The sequence below is a fragment of the Zeugodacus cucurbitae genome, chromosome 3 (genome assembly GCF_028554725.1).
Source record: "Zeugodacus cucurbitae isolate PBARC_wt_2022May chromosome 3, idZeuCucr1.2, whole genome shotgun sequence".
In the NCBI taxonomy this organism is placed as follows: Eukaryota; Metazoa; Arthropoda; class Insecta; order Diptera; family Tephritidae; genus Zeugodacus; species Zeugodacus cucurbitae.
The window spans coordinates 62526944-62546586 of record NC_071668.1 but is presented as its reverse complement, the minus strand read 5'-3'; the positions used below and the strand labels follow the sequence as shown (position 1 = coordinate 62546586).

Sequence of the window (19643 nt, the reverse complement as noted above, 5' to 3'; positions counted from 1 at the left end):
ACTTTAAGGGAAACAGCTTTGATCTTGGTTACTTTCTGACTTCTTTTTATTTGATAATTCTGTTTTCTTTGAACGACTCTCCTTTCCAGTTTATTACCTTCATTCAAAGTTACCATAAGAATCCAAAGCTCCCTTTAAAAATGTCAGTAAAAGTGAAGGAACTCTAAATTGTTTTCATATTTTTTATGAACTCATACCCTATTGTCAAAATTCTATGAATATCGATATTCATATGACAATGATAATTGAATAAGTCCAATCGGATTTTAAAAATATAAAATTTTGACTATTGTATTATCATAAATAAACGCTGATTTCCATGTTTATCAAAGACAATTTTGTTTTTGTACAAAAAAATTTCACTTAAAAATATCAATGTGAAATAATGTGATTTTTTATTTCCTTACTCCATATCTAACGACTAGGTGGACTGAAATTTCGTAACTACCTTTACATCAGTGATAAATTCACTTTAACCATGCCACAATATTGTAACGTATACCCTGCGCACTAACTGCATTCGCGCTTGCCCCCCACCCTGCGACCCGCGCTGTGTATAATTTCCCGCCACAATTTCAATCCCCACTCTGCCATATAATTCTTTTAACAATCGGTAATTTGTGGTTTTTGCGGTCGCATTTTCAGTTGTTTTCACTTGCTGTTTTATTTATAGCCAACGTTTTCGCGCACATTCGTGCCAACACAAATGTGTGCACAACCATTAAAAGCTATTGTATTGGTAGCAAGTTGACCGCTATAGCCTTTTAATTGCATATATTAGGGCTTTTTCGCATGGTTGGCGCTGGCCCAATCGCCTGACTGACTGAGTGGCAACGAGTTGGCTCATTTTCTGCATGAAATTGCACCTGGCCAGTTTCTATTATTATTTGCCGTGTTGTGCTACTCATATTTTTATTTCGTGATTTCGTTTCGCCGGTGTTTATGGTTTTTTCACTTTCCGGTTACTTTTTCCGTCTTTAATTGTCGTTTGTTTTGTCAATCGCAAGCGATGTGTAAATGAGCTTTGCTTTGTGTACATTTTTTCATTGTTTGCCAATGAGGAAAAGTTATTTTTGTGAAAGTGAGTCGCTCAAGTTGTTTCAAAGTTAAAATTATTCAAAAGGTTTTCTCTTTAATAATATACTATAAGTATTGACCAGCACTTACCTACCACATCCAGATAGCCCATTTGACTTTTCATTGGATCCGTATTTATTTGACACATATACCAGCCTTTATCGCTCTCTTTGATATCTTTGATTTTCATTGTCCACGTTTTGTGTTCTGAATTCGTTATGCCGATGCGTTGATTTTTTGTAATCACATGATTTTGTATGGTCAAAATTGTTTGTGTATCTACACGCAGCCACGCGACCTGAAAGAGATGAAAGAGTTTTGTTAAAAAAAATAATAATCAAGACAAATGTTACTACAGAAAAATTTCTTAATATATTGAAAAAATATTGCTTCGAAAAGAATTATGTTAAGATGGTAATATTTTATTACAAATTTCTTGAACGGATATGATATTATATTGACTACTCTTATACCAAGTACGAATGTCAAAATTGTATTCTGGTGCGTAATGAATTGTTCTCCCTAATTTTCCAAGACCAAACCAACAAAATTTGATCAGATCATATCACTCATTTCGTCCATATTTCTGACTTCATTTTATTGAAGCATGGTCGTCCTAAGCCGTGTTTTGATGCGGCGAAGATAAGAGAAAGAACGTTCAGAGCTCGCGTTTGTTACGGAAAGTGTACAGAATACTCGGAGATAGGTATGGATTGTCGGGAATATGGCGACATCACATTTTCGTAATGTTTCCAGTGCAGAAGTTGGAATTTCGCTGCCTTCAATTTTTTGTTGCTGCTGCCACTGTCATTGCCAGTAGCTTAAGGGGTTATATACAGTTAGAATTTTCAAAAAATCTATTTTTATTTTATTTCATTTTCTTAATGTACATATATTTAAGAATACACACAGAAAATTTCATATCGTTCCGGTGAATATTTTCAAAGTTACAAGCAAATGAAAAATTTGAAAAGGCGTTTCAGAGTGCTTTTAAGTACAAGGTCCAAACTTTAAACGCGTTTTTCTCAAAATGGTGTTTTCAAAGTCGGTGACCAACATTACTCGAAAACGGCTAGACCGATTAGTCTCAAATTTTAACACGACCTTCTTAAATATATTTTTTAATAATTAATCGTTGATTTTTTCTCTCCGATAAATATATTTTTTTTTATAAACAATTTAAGGCCGAAATTTCGGTGAAAAATCGATTTTTTTTTTTGAGAAACCGCCATTTTGTCAAAAAAATTTATTTTGCTTATTCCTTCGATTAATTACTAGATTTAACATTATTTTAACGAAATCTGTTTGGTTTTTTAATTTCGGATGATCCAGTTCCGAGATATAGTGGTCACCGCAAAACGTCTTTTTTGAGAGGAGCTCCTGGAGATCAGCTGTAGCTCTTTTTCAAATAAATATTTTTACTAAAACTAAGTCTTAAAATAAAGTTAAAAGATACCATAATATGTGTATAAATTTTTGGATCAATAAATTAAAAAGTTTTCTCAGAAAAAATTCTGGAAAATTCACTTTTTTTCGGCCGTCCAACTGTATATAACCCCTTAATTCACCTTTGAGTTTCATTTTTGTACGCTTTTTTCATCATCCAGAAGATTCCCGAATCTTTCTATCAAGATCATTGATTTCGTTTTCTTTTAAAATACTTGCTTTTTCTGGGAGCAACACACTCAATTGGTAACCATCCTAAACTTCTTGTGAAATACGAGCTTCCAAATCTTCTTTGATGGTATCCAGCAGAGGTATGTAGACAGAGACCCTGTAGTAATCTTCGCAAGTTTTCACGTCGTAATTTTCGCGTTTCGTTTGTCGACCATATGTTTTTGGTTTCGCTTCGCCAACATCGAGTTTTTCCGCCATTTTCTTGGCTTCTGAATAAATCAATCAGAATATTTCATCAACTTTTTCCCTCTTTTTTTCCAACGTGGCAACCAATGTCCCAATCATTTTTGATGCCTACGCCAAATCAATTGCTTCCTTTTGGAGAATTACGCTGAGCGAATGGGTGAGCGATAGAATGTCGCTGAGACAGAAGAGCCCGACGATAAATTCGAACTTGCACAAAGCCGATATGAGAATTGTTGCTTTGCCTGCTGTTTCTCTGTTCATCAACTCACTGATTTTTGACAGAGCTTCGATGATCAACGGTAACTTCGCAAACAAATTGAAGGACAGCATCGTGCCTCTCTACCCATCTTGTTTCACACAACTGGACAATTTTTTCACCAAGTATCTTTGCTAATATAGTCACACGTTTTGGAAATGAGTTCTTGAAGAATTTGTCGACTTCTCGTATGGCACTGGCAACGTTTTCGATTAATCGTACTTTCACTGACTTTGAAATACTGTTGTTGAGTTTGTGCGAGAGACACGGAGTCATGACAACGTTTTTGGCAAGATAAACGGAATTAAATGAAACGTCACCATGCGTCGAGTGTTTTTATACTCAATAGTACCAATTGTACAGTACTGACGCTAGGTGACACCACCACGATGCCGCTTGCGACTATCGAACACCCAATTAATTCGGTATCTCTGTGGGCATATATGTCTCATACTGTAGTCAAGACTTCGACTCTTTCTCAATTCAGAATTTAGTACTTCCGCTGTGAGTCGCCCAGAAAAGAGTTAAATAAGTTTAGACATGTCATATAATGCAATATAATGAAGTTACTGAACGAAACGGCGCATATTTGAACTAAATCCGATCACTGTAATACTTTTTATAAAGCACTGAATAAAGATCATAAAAGCGGAGTGGAGATATTTGCCAACCCAATATTCCCTTTAACGATGTTATCATCGCATCATATCACATCATACCATAATAAGATATCATCACAACCAAAGAAACTCATATTGCATTTAAATCATACCTAGGTACATCATATCATATTCACATCATATCATATCGTATCAAAACATGATATAATACATTAGTGAATCATATAAAAAATATAACAGCATATCAAAACACATATCACCACACTTCAAAGCACATTATATTACTTCATCTCGAAACACATCATATCACCTCCAAGCGAAACATATCACATCCCTTCATATCACATCACATCTCTTCGAAGCACATAAAATCATATCAATTCAAAACAAAACATATCACGTTCTGCCATATCATATCACATTATTTCAAAGCGCTCCATATCACAATACTTCTATCAGAATCATATGATAACTTCTCATTTCATACCATATCAGATCACACCAAATCAATTTCCTTTTCTATTTACATTATTTCATAACCGGATATTTTCTAGGCTTCAAAATTATAATTCCGCTTTACAATGAAGAAATATAATTCTATAATCTACGCAGGAATTCTGTATAGATGTTTCACAGCAATATGTATTGAGGGAAAAATAAGGGTTTAATTGACGAATTTAATAAGCAGAAATATACTATAGAAACTCTACAATATTATAGGAAGGGCAGAATACTGATGCTAAAAGTCGTTTGTTGAAATTGTTTTTTTTTTTTTTAAATAAACTAGATAATCCGTAGAATCCTTTGAATATGACAAAGTAGTTTTGTTTTTGATTCAGTGAGTAAGTGATTTGTTAATTTCTCATATCACACTAAAAGCTGTCTTGTATGGCTTTTGAAGTAGTTTATTAACAATAATGTCCATGTCAACCTAACATTTCTTCTATCACGTATTCTTAAAAAATACCATTATTATGATTAAAGCAAGCCTGATGCGTCTAGACCATACCTGTAAACACAAACATATGAAAATAATATTCCTACAATGCGGCGACTTGCTGTCTCATATGCAAATAAGTAAATGAAGTGGAAAGAATCTGAGAAAATTGGACAGGTAATGAATAAATTTAAAAACAAATGGTGGAGGTAAAACAATATATGCACAACAACAAGCGGAAATTCAAAGAATGCAGTCAATTACTTAAAATAAGCGTAGTAGAGCAAGAAGTTGTGATAAAAGAAAAATAATTTTTGAAGAAAAGAGGAGTTGGGAATGTTCAAAAGTACAATAATAACAATGTGGTGTGGTGAGTGCAAAGGAAATGTGTATATGAATGGTGATATGGGAGTAGAATGAAATAAGAGTGGTAAAAGAAACTAAAAATACATACAATCGCTTGGTGATGAAAAAAATTAAAACAACAAAAACAATAATATAAACAAATGATTAACTGTACTTTTAAATTATGAAGGATAGGAGTAGAGATTACTTGCTTTGAAGCAGAATAATTCAGTATGATGAGTTTTGGCGATGAGTAAACCAGATGAGTCAAGTACTTTTGTTCAAAAGCGAACAACAAAAACCCATTCATGTGTTACAAAAACATAAAAAATGCACTGATAGCATTCTTGAGCTATTCAAGAATGAAGATCCACCTGTTTTAAGTAGCAATGAGTTGAGTTTCAAAAAGCATCTCAAGTGGAATTCTCTATTATGAATTGAACAAATGAAGCATATGACTATAATAAGCAACAAAAACGATATGTTCTTGTAGTGATTGAAAGAAACCACAATTCTTTCTACACAATAAAAAACAAAAAATAAAACAGCGGAAGCAAAACGCAGCGACAACAGGAAGTTTATTAATTGTGCGGGTGAGAGAGAAATTAATGAAACAAAAACAACAATTATAATACAACAAAGCATACAAATGAAGAGCAAGTAAATATAATAACCACAATAAATAAATATACACCACAATAACAAAAACAACAAGCGAGTATTAAAAAAAAAAAAAACGAAAAAAGAAGGAAGAAAACCGGGAGCAGAAGTGAAGGGTCATTGGTTAACTCACCAGCAGGGTGGCGGCACTTATGCGGAAGTGATTATGTGGCATGAATGAAATATGAAAAAGCATAAAATAATAATGACAAACAAAAGCAACAACTACAACAATACGAGCAACCACCTCAAGCATAACAAACACTCAATAAACAATAAAAATTCAACACACACACATACACATACATTTATAAACATCCAAGGAAAACACAATATTTTCTCCATCAACCGTTATATGAAACACTACCGTTATACGTGATATAAAACGCTCATTGTTTTGCTTGTGGCTGAGACAGACAGATCGTTCGCCTGTACACCGTTAAGCACCATAAAATAAGTAATTATACCCATGAGCCTGCTCGATTATCTTTTTAAGGCTTAATTGGAGAAAATCATTTATGAAAACAAAATAACAACAACATGCCGACTTACATATATGGCGCACTGGTAAGTTTAATAATTTGTATTTACACGAGTACTACACTCGAGTATATTTACTGATTATTACTTATTTAATTTTGTTGTTGCTACACAAGCCGAAATTTAATGGTTTTGTGGGCAAGTGTACTAGTGGTGTTGGTAAATTGAATGTGCTATCAGACTATTAGTGGTGTGTAAGGGTCGAGTGGATATGAGTGTATGTGTAATATGAGAGTAGTGGAGTATGTGTTGTTTATATATGTGTGAATATTTTTATGTAATTAATTGAACGGCGCCCCAACAGGAATATTTGAAGTTAATCTGGCAGTTAATATTAATAAATTGAAGAATATCGTCAAGGCTTTTGTAATTGCAAATATTAAAATTTAAGGCGATCAGTACAAGTCAGTATACTAATCGCACTAAAACTACTCTCATATAATCTTCGTATCTAGCTCTAGCTCCGTTGTAAAAATGAAAAACATTGGTTTAAACCATATTGAGTAAATACACTGACTTTATATCTACTGGTCAAATAAGACATCTGTATAAAGGTCGTTGAGGAACTATCCACCAAGTTTACTCGCGAGCTCCGTGTCTGCATTTGATGGTAATTTTACACTATGGACGCAATTCACTGGGAGGGAGTCATTGAAGATGATAGCTACTCTGTTAATTGCGTTCAATGCTAGTATGAAGTACTACCAACTTGCGATTTTTGTATATTATTGTGGGTCCGTAGCTTGATCATAATCAGCGTGGCACTCTCTAACCATGTTTCCTGAGAAACCGAGCTCATTTTTGCCATAAGTGATAAAAAGCATCATAATCTGCGTCGTGGCCCTTTTCATTTTCATTCCAGGTTGTGATGTGAATTCTTCGAAAGTCTTGACACGTTTTCATCCTACAGTTGGCGGATTTGGCTTACAGAGTCTAACGAGCTGTATTTTATGGTCCGGCTGGATGAAATTACTTTTTCATCGACTGCTACGAGCCTTGCATAGGGATATACCGTCCCTGCCTTAGCAATAGCGGCTCTCTCATCGTCACAGGCTAATACTTGGCCCAGGCACCAGTCTTAATCTGTACATGCAAGTGGAAGAACTTGATTGCTTAGGGTCAACCCACACTGGATTAGTCACGTCGCGTACGTTCCCTCGGCTTGGATTCCTGGAGCTCATTCTTAGTTGGCGGTTAAAGTCCTACTCCTAGTGGACAGCACTACGTTTCTCCGCATACTTATATGTTGCATGACACTTTCCTTGATTCAGTATTTCCGTCTCCCTACCATGGTACGACTACATCTTGAATGTCATGTACAAGACCTAACGATGGAGCCATGGCTTAGCGAGGAAGCTAGCGATTTCTTTAGAAAGCCAAATTTTATAAATTTCCCTTACTTAAAGATAACCTCTATAAAATTTATCAACACATTTCCTACTGGGTCTTTGACAGCCATTGTGAAAATTTGAAGGAATATAAGATTCATAAATGCATGTGTATGTGTCTGCATATGAGGCTATACATGTCTGCTGAATGGGTTGGCGAGTTGTTGTATCGCATTTGTTCAACACTAAGTGTGTTCGCTTATACCATTTTGGGGAACATTTATGCCCATTAGACTATGATACTACCTCAAAACATATACACACAGTCAAATAAACAGACACATACATACAAAGGAGCGCCCTGCCGTCATTTGTGTCCTGATATATGAATAACAAAATGTTGGCTGTACGCGTCATAAGTAGTTGATTATGGTTAATGTGCTGTTAAAGTGTTACCGTTGTGCGTAAATAGCAGCAAATCGACACACCAACAATGCCAGTGTGGAATTGTTAATGAGGCAGACAAATTGTTTTGATTCCTTCACAGACATAAAGGCTGATGATATGAGATAAGTCTAAGTATCATATAAGCAGTATAATTATATTATGAAAAGTGATTGCTTACGCCAAGGTAAATGTCTAATTTTGGGTTAAACGTTTCATCGATAAAGCGCTTATGAAATTAACACATAGTTGGTGGTTTAGTGCGTGAAAATATATTAAATGTCAGTCTATAAATACCGACAAATAGCTAGTTTCATTAAAACTAAATGTTATTGCCGCTATCACATACTAAATCTGTAGTACGGCGTATAAATTATACTATATCTGTGTAACCACCTACAAGACCTCAATTGTGGCTTTCGCAGCTTTGATTACGTTCTGCCTCATCTATTTAATGTGACTCATAATTCAATTACTTTTTATGAGCTTTCATTGTTTCATTGTTATTGCTTATTATATGGTAGCTGTGACTTTTATGTTTATTACTCACAGCTTTTTTGCAGTATAGTTATGTGATTTTAAGTTAAGTGATTTAAGTTCAAGTAGGTGGTGGTGGTTTGTTTTTTGATAAACTTGTGTACTTGTGTTTTGAAGAAGTGGTGGTTTGTGGAATATGATTTGCATACTATTTTTTATTAGAGATTGTAAGTTCAATATAGAGTGAAAGCTTTATGCTCAAATTCCGCAAGTGAAATTAGCTTTCGTTATAGAGTGAAAGCATTTAGCTCAAATTCCGCAAGTGAAATTAGCTTTCGTTATAGAGTGAAAGCTTAAGGCTCAAAATTTTAAAGTAAAATTAGCTTTCATTAGAGAAAGCTCTAATTTTTAGTGTTAAATTTAGTTAATTAGCAGAGTGAAAGCGAAAAGCTCATATGCTGCTATGAGATTGGCTTTGGCGTATTATATAAAAGGCAGATTTTTAAAACTTTAACTATGTTTCTATTGAATTTGTTGGTAAAGCTTTCTAAGTACTTTGAAATTTTTGAAAAGCTATAATTTTTAATTTAAAATATTTCCGGATTATATGATATTGGGTAATTCATAATCATTATTCGTATTTTTAAATGCTCACCTTAAATGATCCCAAATCCTGTACAACACATGTGAGAAAGGCTTCACGGCCCACCGACGCTGTGACATTTACAATTGGAAAACTGAATTTAGGATCGGCTGAAAGAATGAAAAGAAGATTTTGTGAATAAATATTTGGCATAATTAAGAAATACATTACTAACACCAGAACAATGGTAAATCAATAAGAAACAGATGGAGCTTTATATTGAAATCAAAAATAGGGAGAAAGAGAGTTCCAATTCTTTGTGGGATGTGTGAAAAACTGAAAATTCTGTTTTCACAACAGTTCTATGCTTAAGACATTATATGGATGCCCAGCAGCAAATTTCAGGCCGGCTTTCAGTAAGCTTTTTAACAAGAAAAAAGAAATGCCCAGTTTAATAATAGGGATCTCAAACCGGTCTTTTATAGTAGTTCGGCAAATATATTGCACAATATGGCCATGGAAAATGCCAATGTATCCAAGGAAGGTTTAGATAACGATTCATGGATTGGGAGAATTCGAATCAACTTTCTAATATGATTTATATAATCCAGAATTAAATTGTTTTGAATATATTAATAATATATTAAATTTTTAATTTTTTTTATTATTATTTTTTCATTTTAAGAATTAATGAACTGTTACACTTATATAATAATTATGCATTTTATCTTTTGTTTGTGCATTTTCTATAAATAAAACTTGTATTACTTACTTATCACATCGGCTGCAGTTTCAATTAAACTGAAATCAGTTTTATGGCACATAAATATCAAAACGAATAATAAGCTGCTCGCTGGCTGCCTCAATAGCTTTGTGAAATGTGTTGCGCGTATTGACGGCATTGCATTTATTTGTTCTTATCGCGTATATTTATTTACAAGTAATCGCATTGAGTTCGTTGAGCGTGTGGCATTTTATAAAGCGCTGCTTTAATGCTTTTGATTCATTTTTATGAAATTGTTGTTGTATTTATACACTTCGCAGGAAATTCATTATCATAAGTAGTAGTTGCTGTAATGGTATAAAGGTATGCAGAGAATTATTATTTAAATAATTGTTGTAAACAGAAAGTATAGTGAATAAAATTGAAAAAAAAATTTTAATGATAAACAATTAATTATTCTAATATAGATCTCACTATCCATCATATATTAATATTTAACTAGGCTTTGTTGTGCATTTGGATGATTTATTTGTAATTATGTTAACTTGTGGATTAAAGATTTTTTTAACCTTTAAAGATAAATAAAAATTTATAAGGAAAATCTTCTAAATCTTCTTTAGAGTTGAAGAGAAATAAAATTTTTATTAATTTTATTCCCTTTTGTCTACTTTCGGCGGTGGCTGTTGTGAGATTGGTTGCCTCCAATATTAATGTAAAGCTGAACCCATTGACAGTAAGCGGGTTTAGATGACATACATAGCGCTAGTTTGATAGTTCTGAGTGGGTATCAATAGTGCCTAAATTTATATCAGACATGTTCGTGACTTGCACAATATATGTTTGGGAATCTTCCAATAAATCCGGATATTACAAGTTTCTCAGTGATAGGTTAGGTTAGGTTGAGTGGCTGCCAAACGACGCACCTAGGCCTTTGGGAGACCCATTGTGATACCATTGGGACTGAGATCCCTCACACTATCAAGTCATAATTAAACCACCCTGTGGTCCTAATGAAGTGAAAAAGTTCACACAATTTGACATTAGCAACATCGCCCACATCCTCGAGAAAACCGCATCCAATAGTTGCGATTCTTTTTCTGTACAGAGCCTTGCATCCACAAAGAAGGTGTGTAATCGTTTCTTCTTCTTATTATTCATGGCAGCTCCTGCAGTAATCATTGAAAGGTAGGCCTAGTCTGCTGGCGTGTCTCCCAATCAGACAGTGTCCCGTTAACACCCCTGTTTCATTCCTCTTAAATTTCAATAAGCGGCAAGTACGGCTCTTATTCCACTCTGGCCCCGTTTGTCTACTTACGGAGCAAGTCGTTACTTGTTTCCATTGTGATTCGCCGTATCTACTGCATGTTTATCGATTAAGTATTTGCAGGTTGCCAGAGGTATATAGATTGCCTCTTTATCGGCCTCCAACTGCAGTGTGGTGCCTAGTCTGGCTAGTTCATCTGCTACGCAGTTCCCAGGGATGTCACTATGTCCTGGGACCCATTGTAGGTGTATCGTGAAATATGACGTCATTGTCAATAATAAATCAAAGCATTCTTTCACTATCTTAGAAGATATTCTATTAGACTTCATAATCCTCAAAATATGTTCTACGTTTTTAAGATTCCCCTTTATCAAGTTTCTGAAATTTAGATCACTGTGATGACCCCTACCATATTACATAATTCTCTCTTTCCTATGGATCATTAATTTATATGCTATCCCTATATATCCAAAAAAAAGTTTGGTATGTGCTCTGTATTAGTTTTATTCCATGACCACAAGTATTCCTTAAATTCTATTGCTCCAAGCAGCCATTAAAGGAACTGTAAGATTTAGGTATCGTTCGCTATTCCAATATTCCAATTCATGTTATACTTAATTTTGTGTGAGCATCTGTGGAATAGTTAAACTCTTTAAATTAATTGCTGCTCTTAGTCACTGTAGCTAAGGGTTTCTGTGCTTCTGATACTCTATAGCGCTCTGAGTACACGGAGATAACGTTTTAAAAGACTTTTCGATGTCTAAAATTTCCTCTTCTAAAATACTGCAAACTTAAGTAGACGGTAGAGAAGTAGTTACTTCTAATGAAAATGAGGTTGCCGTCGCTCAATTTGAGGTCAAAACCCATATCACAGGAACTACTCCACCGATTTCAATGAGATTTTGTTGCTACCCTGATATTATCGATGGACAATTGGTCGAAATCAGTTAACAGCGATATTTCGTTCCGTTCGTTTCTCTGTGAAATCGGCCCGGAAATTATCACAACCCTCAGTTACTATATATACAGAACATATGTATATACGGAACAGTCAGGCCTTTGCGGCTTTATTGAAAAGCAACTCGCTGCACTGGTACACTGACGGTTCCAAGACGTCTGATGGCGTAGGTGCGGGAATAACAGGCCCTCGCACTAAACTCTCTGTGCCACTGGATGCTTTTCCTAGCATTTTCCAGGCTGAAGTTTATGCAATATACCGGTGCGCTGAAATAATCATTCAGCGTAGGTATCATAACGAGAGAATTGCCATCATGAGCGATAGCCAAGCGGCACTAAAAGCGCTTTCCTCATACGAAACGAAGTCCCGCCTGGTTAGAGAGGATGCATGGATATTCTAAATTATCTATCAGCGTGCAACAAAGTTCACCTCATCTGGGTGCCGGGACATAAAAGGATAGAAGGGAACGAAATTGCAGACGAGTATGCTCGTACAGCTGCTGCAACTATACCGACTGGGCCAGAACACTTTCTGGCAGTGGGCCCCCACACTATCCGGGATATGTTCCGGGCAGAGGAAAAAAGAGTTAGGGAGGAGCAGAATGACGCCAATGCCATTCAGCTGGATTGCGTCAGTAAAGGGCCTATTGGGAGGTTATAACAACAAAAGATTCAAGTGCTTAGGTGGAAGGTGCAAACTAAGGGTATTGGTGGGTATATACACGGGCCACTGTAAGCTCAGGACACATCTTAATAATCTGAGCTTGGTCTCGTCGCGGACCTGTCGCTTCTGTGACATGGAGGACGAAACTCTCCTGCACTTACTGCTGGAATGGCCAGCGCTTCACAGAAGCAGGAGCAAAGTTTTAGGATATACCATCCCAACAGAGGGGCGCGTCGTCTCCCTTAGTCCTAATACTATCCTGAAATTTTTCAGGGTACTGGGTCTTATGGAGTCGCTGTAGACTTGGATAGGGCATAATAGACCACTGGTCGTGGTGCTTTCCTCAAAATCAATATCTATCTATTTATCTACTATATATAATAGTTTTCGTTATTTTCGTGGAACTTATGCCGAATATATGACAACATTAAGAAAAAAATGTTAAGTTACATTTGAAGTTACTTTCCATTCTTACTTATTATATAATCAATAATAAATAAATACTTTAGTGTTAACTTTCTGGGATCTTGACACATTCATTTCGATTCCAACAGTTTAGTCTCCCTGCTGTTGAATGCAGTAAGTGAACCCAGTTTGCTTGTATATATTTCTTAGGAAACTGGACTCATTAATACACTAATAGCTTCTGGTCCATATTATTTACTATCACCTCTTGCTGAAGCTAAATCTTGTAACTGTACTGCTTTCAGCTTCTCCAACCTTCAAACAAACACTTTTAATTTTTACAGTAATTATAAGCTTTCTACTGAAATGAAGCCATAACTCCTTTGACCTTCAAGGCATTATGTAATTTTTACAAAAAGAAAGTAATTCTTTTATATAACTTCCCGCAGCAATGGAAGTAAATTTGTTGCTTCAAATAATTGCACAGCCACTTGAAATAAAGTTAGCAGACAATTGAGCGCTAATAAGTCGGTAAATAAGAGCAGCGAAGAAATCAACAGCCCGCGAGACAAACATAGACCGGCAGCGTAAATCGAAAAAAAAAAACAATAATAAAGTTTAAACAGGAAAATAGTAAGGCGTGCCGAATGCCAAGTTGGTAAGGCATGAGGCGTTGAAATTGCGAAAGTTTCAAGTTTAAAGCGAAGGCTTTTGCGAAGTGATATGGCAAGTTTGGAGTGGGGGAGAGTTGAAAGAATTACAAAAACAAAGAAAGTTGAGAAAAGCGGAAAATTGTTAAACAGCTGCATGCATTGCAAAGGGAGTTAATGTAATGCACGCTTTTTGTTTGGTAATGTATTTTTTATTGTTGTTGTTTTTATTTTTTATTTTTACTTTATTGTAGCCACACATTATAGGAAAGCTGTTTTGCAGCACGCTTTTGCTGCCAATTTGCGTGTTTAAGTTGTGTAAATTTCACAATGCTGCAAATATGTAACTGTATATATATAGGTATATATCTTCTGTATTTATATATATTTGTTGTTACTATATAGCATATGTATTTGTTGTTGTTATATATATATATTATTGTCTTGATGTCTGACTGTTTTCACTTTGCGCCAAGTTGTTGCTTGCCCGCAAAGCTTTCAAGACTTCAAGGCTGCCGTAGCGTTTAACTGCTTACTGAGTTGTTGTTGTTATAGTTGTTGCCTTCGTTAATGTAGTTCGGTTTTTATGCCACTGCAATGGCATCAAAATGTGGTGTTAAAATTACTAGTGCAATGCAGTCGCCGCCACCACTAACAAACAACCACGAATTTGTGAGCGTAAATATTTTACCGTTAGCTAACTTGAGTGCAAAGCAACAACCTACATTTTATGAGGCAAAAACAAAAGTGCAAGAAATAAAATATTGTGAAAAAGAATTTAAAGGGAAATTGTTAACCGGCGTCAAAGTTGAAAGACGGCAGAGATGTGAGCGAGTGATAGGTGAGCGCCACACGTGTGTGCAAACCGACACCTGAGACCTGAGAGTATATGCTTGTATACAAGTGAACATATGTGGGTGTAAGCCAAAGGAATATTCAGCGCTGTTTCATATTTACATACTTACATATCTATATGATGGCGTTTAAGTAATGGCTGTACAGTTTATGTGTAATGCCAATACCCATGGGGCATCCAAAGGACACAAAGTGCACGCCAAGGCAACGCTAGAGGCCTCATATGCCTGTACACTTAAGAAATGCGCCAACAAACGTGGGCATACGTTTCCATTTGCATTCACTTTTCTCACACACACACATTCGTTCCTACTTTCAGCGTCATGTGCATATGCTATAGCTACGCTACTCATGTCTACTTTTAACCGAAAAACTGATTACGAAAACGGAAATGAAAAACTATTGCTTTCCTTTCGTAAATTAAACCTAAGTTTGTTGCTGGTTGCTGTTGTGCTATTGCGGTGGCGGGAGGTGTGGCTCCAACAAGAGAGTGTTGCTTTCGAAACTATATTTAGTCATAATAAAGAATTGAGGATATAATTCTGAGAATATAAAGTGTTTTCTATAAGAACTCTATAAAAGTTTCAAGATATCAATGAAATTCTTTATTCTTGTAAAAGTACCATGATGTATGGAACTCGATTTGTTTTTCATGGTCACGACCAGCATGCTTGCAGAAGTCCAGACGCTGAACCCAACTTTCGACGGTTTTCAAGCATAAATCGGCCGATACTGCTGCAATTTTACGTTAGATATTCGTATGATGTTCATCAATCGTCGCCGGCTTGTTGGCATAGACCATAGAATTGACGTAGTCCCACAGGAAACAGTCTAATGGCGTCAAATCGCACGACCGAGGCGACCAATTGACTGCGCCATTTCGTGAGATAACACATTCACCGAACTTGGTTTTCAATAAATCGATTGTGACATTCGCTGTGTGGCTTGTGGCGCCGTCCTGTTGGAACCGCAAATTGTCCAAGTCCATAACATCCTATTCGGGCCAAAAATATACGGTTATCATTGAACGGAAAAATCATTTATAACAGTTTTTGAGTTTTCTGGAGTCTCCAAACTTCGTTTCCATTATATTTTTCCAACAAAGTTTGGGCTATTTAATCTACACTTCTGTGAGATAAAAATTACCATAAATATGATATTTTGCATACACACTGAGGAAAATCAAGTATTCTCTGTGAAAGGTCAACAAAGCTCACACGACTCAAGCAAAAAGTCTATAATCTATACCAATTTGTTTCAGAAAGTAAAATTACATTCTGGTGGTCAAGCGGTTTAAGTTCTTGCATCGTCAGTTTGATCTTGTAAGGATTTAGGCCAAGAGGAATGACACAAGAACCCTTGTAGCGGTGTTAACGGGACACTGTCTGATTGGGAGAGACGCCAGCAGACTGGGGTTACCTTTTAATGATTACTGAAGAAGCTGTCAAGAAGAAGAGGAAACGATTACACACCTTCTATGGGGATGTAAGGCTATGTATAGGAAAGAAGAAAAACTATTTGATGCGGTTTTGTCGATGATTTGGGCGAAGTTGCTCATATCAAATTGTGTGAACTTTTTCACTTTATTAAGACCACAGGGTGGTTCAAAAATGACTCAATAGTGTAAGGGATCACAGTCTCAGTGGTGTCACAATGAGCCTCCCAAAGGCCTAGGCGCGTCGTTTGACAACCACTTACCCTAACCTAACCTAGGCCAAGATCTTTTTGCAAAATTCTCCACAATGTCACAGAGAACGACATGTGAGAGACTGATTTGGGTCTTCCACAATTGATGCGCCAGCGACAGTAATATTCTCGGCACTACGGGCACTTCTTTGTCTCACTGACACGCGAACATTTTGTACTGTGCCTGTGGATTCAAATTTTTCCACTAAACGCTCAATTGTTGATCTGCCAGGACGATTATGACGACCATAAATTGGACGTAGCGCTCTTAAAGTTGATGCTATTGACTCCGAATTTCGGTATTAAATTTAAATAATTTCGACTCGCTCTTGGATCATATATCTTTTTATGCTTTATTTTTGCTGTCCCTATGTCTTTTGTAGTGTCCCATTTAAAAACCCCTTTGTTTGTAATGATTATGGTAATAGTAATGGTAATTATTATGGTATTGATACTAATAGTACATTACCAGTAATAGTCATGGTAATCCAAATTACCATTTCCTTTAATATATTGCGTTGGTAATGGTACCTCCAGGAAATAAGTATATGTGCATACGTGTTACTCTTTGGTAATAAAAACCAAAAATATGTTGAAAAAACTTAAATGTTTTTGAATTTAGTAATGAAAAAATAAAAATTTATAAATTCCCAATAGGAAATAAGTATATGTGCACTTTCACCTAATGCTCTATGTCGCTACAAATTAAGGTATTAATATATTATTTTTTCATTATCGGTAACGTAAATATATTAATTTGATATTTTTCCTAGCAATTTTGTGTCTAGAGAAGTGTAAAATTTTATAATATCTATAGTAATAAATATTGGTATTGGTGGAATATTGGTATATTCCTGTAGAAACGGAAATGTCCTGCATGGAGAACACACATCATTTAATTCCTAATGTCACTTGGAACGTGTCTACCAATTTTGAGTCCAGGATAAACACATAAAATATAGTTCTGCAGAGCCTGTACATACTGGAAATCAATGGTCCAAAATTTATACTGTACGGCAATGTCGAGGAAGCAACTTCGGGACAGACCTCATCTCCATGAGGTAATTGTAATATTAAATATCAATGTACTGGTATCTGTAATTGCTTTAGTAATCTTAAATATATTGATACAATGCTTTGGTAATGATGATTGTAATGGTAATAAAAAATATGAAGATATTGGTGTTAGTAATGCTATTAGAAATTATTGCAATTCAGTAAATTATATATAAGGCTGAAGTAATGGCAATCTACTTGAAAAAAATTCTTTCTAAAATAAAAACGCTTTCCTTAAAATTTAACAGCAGTTCTGAGTTGGTCAACCAATAAGTATACTTATAACAGATAACATTAACTGTTATAATGTTAACTTCGTAGCATATATAAAGCAACGTAATTGTGTCATATAATAACGTATTAAACTCAGAAGCAAGCATACGATTTATAAGTGAATCACTGCTGAGTAGTAGTACGACTGCCTGTCAGTAGCTACAAAAGGAAGCCATTGAACAGGTGGACAACAATTAGCTACTAATTCATTATAGATGCGCTTATGCTGACAGGCATATTGATGAATTGAAGTAAAATTAATTTTAAATTAAATTTGATGAACAGAATGAGAATTGAAATAAAGCAAAGACTTTGCATGACAAGAGCTTTTAATAGCTAATCGGTTTCGGTTTTGCAGCAATATTGAAGCCCTAGGGTATTGCAAATTAAATTTTACATTCATGTATGTGCAGTTAATAGCTAGTGAGCCATTAATATGAAGGATTATTAAATTGTAGCAAGCGTTTTAAATGTACTCCGCTATAAGGAGTATGTGTGCTTGTGTGTGTGGATCACTGAATTGTGCACGCACAATGTAATTATGAAATATTAATTTGTTTTGAGTCGTCAATTGAGGCAAACTAATTTACTAATTACACGTGCAACACAATCAAATGCTTACAAAATTAAGCGGATTAAATAACGCTGATGAATTTCAAACACTTAATATGTCAACTTGACTTAAGTAAGCGCCAGCACTTTATGACACGCTGATTTCGGTGAAACGCTTTTAAAGTGTTGCGCGTAAAAGTAAATAGGCGCGAAAAAATAATCAATAAGTAATTTTATTTAAATAGGCGTTTACTATGTATATATGTATATATGTAATTGAATAAAATATTTAAATATCCGCACACGCATACCGTAGTCAGTATGGCGCTCTAAAACGACGTGATTTTCGTTCTGTGCGCCAGACACGCATAATTGCACGCATATATCCCCATACATGCACACACTCAATTTGAAGTATGCAGGTAATAACATAGCACTCGTTAAATAATTTCTTTCATAGCCTACTTTTATGCGTTTTGTCATGCAAAGCTTTGTGTGTGACGTTAAAGAGACAGGTCGTAATGTAAATTGCCGCAAATACCTTGAAATATGTATATTATACCAAGTTATGCCAAGTTTGTTCGCGTTGCGCAAGTAATAGTTGTATGCCTCAAAATGGCTTCGTGTTTAAATTGAGTGAAAATGGTTAGTTGTGTGATTTTTAAGAAGGCCAGTGCACGGTCTAGCATTTAAATATGATTATATAAAGTATAGATTTGAACAGGAAATTAGGAATCACTTTATAGTTGAGTTCTAATAATAACCAAGAGAGCAAATGAAAATAATAATTGTAATTATAATTATAATGATATTGTTAGCAGCACTGGTAAAAGTATTTCTAATAGTTATTGTAATACTACTTACTATAATAATTTTTATGAAAAAAGTATTGGTAATAGTAATTTCAATGTAAAGCACAAGAAACCAAAAGATATAATTAATTTTAATGTAATGATAATTATAATAGAATTGATATTGGTAATGGTAATAGTGACTGTAATTGTATTGCTAAACATAATGGTAATTGGTAAAGGAGTACACATTTTTAGTACTGTAATAATACTGGGAAAAGTAGTGAAGCTAGTAACTGCACTAGTTAAAATATTATAAATGATAATAATGGATTCTTTGGCGCTAATAAAAATACTACAAAACCTTAGATATATATAAAGGGGTTTTCAATGGGGGCGCTATAAATATAGTAACTGACATTTCTCTTCAGTAAGGTTTGCCATTTCAACATGAAAAGAAATATGATCCAACAACGAGTCGAAATCATAAAATGTAATACCGATATTCGGAGTCTCTGGTCTCAACTTTGAGAGCGCTACGTCCAATTGATGGTCGTCATAATCGTCTTGTCAGATCAGCAATTGAGCGTCTAGTGGAAAAATTTGAAACCAGAGGCATAGTACAAAATGTTCCCG

The 19643-nt window shown here is 35.1% G+C and overlaps 1 protein-coding gene across 2 annotated transcripts in view; it reads right to left on the bottom strand.

Annotated features, from left to right (window-relative positions):
• Positions 1–19643, bottom strand: part of LOC105219289 (limbic system-associated membrane protein) — a 71300-nt gene that overhangs the window by 40285 nt on the left and 11372 nt on the right. For both annotated transcript variants that reach the window (XM_054227325.1, XM_054227324.1), the window contains exons 2-4: positions 9903–10201; positions 9203–9300; positions 1168–1375 (exon numbers count right to left, since the gene is read on the bottom strand). In XM_054227325.1, coding sequence (XP_054083300.1) covers positions 1168–1375; positions 9203–9300; positions 9903–10032 — 436 coding nt within the window. In that variant the 5' untranslated portion in view covers positions 10033–10201. The remainder of the gene's footprint in view (positions 1–1167; positions 1376–9202; positions 9301–9902; positions 10202–19643) is intronic.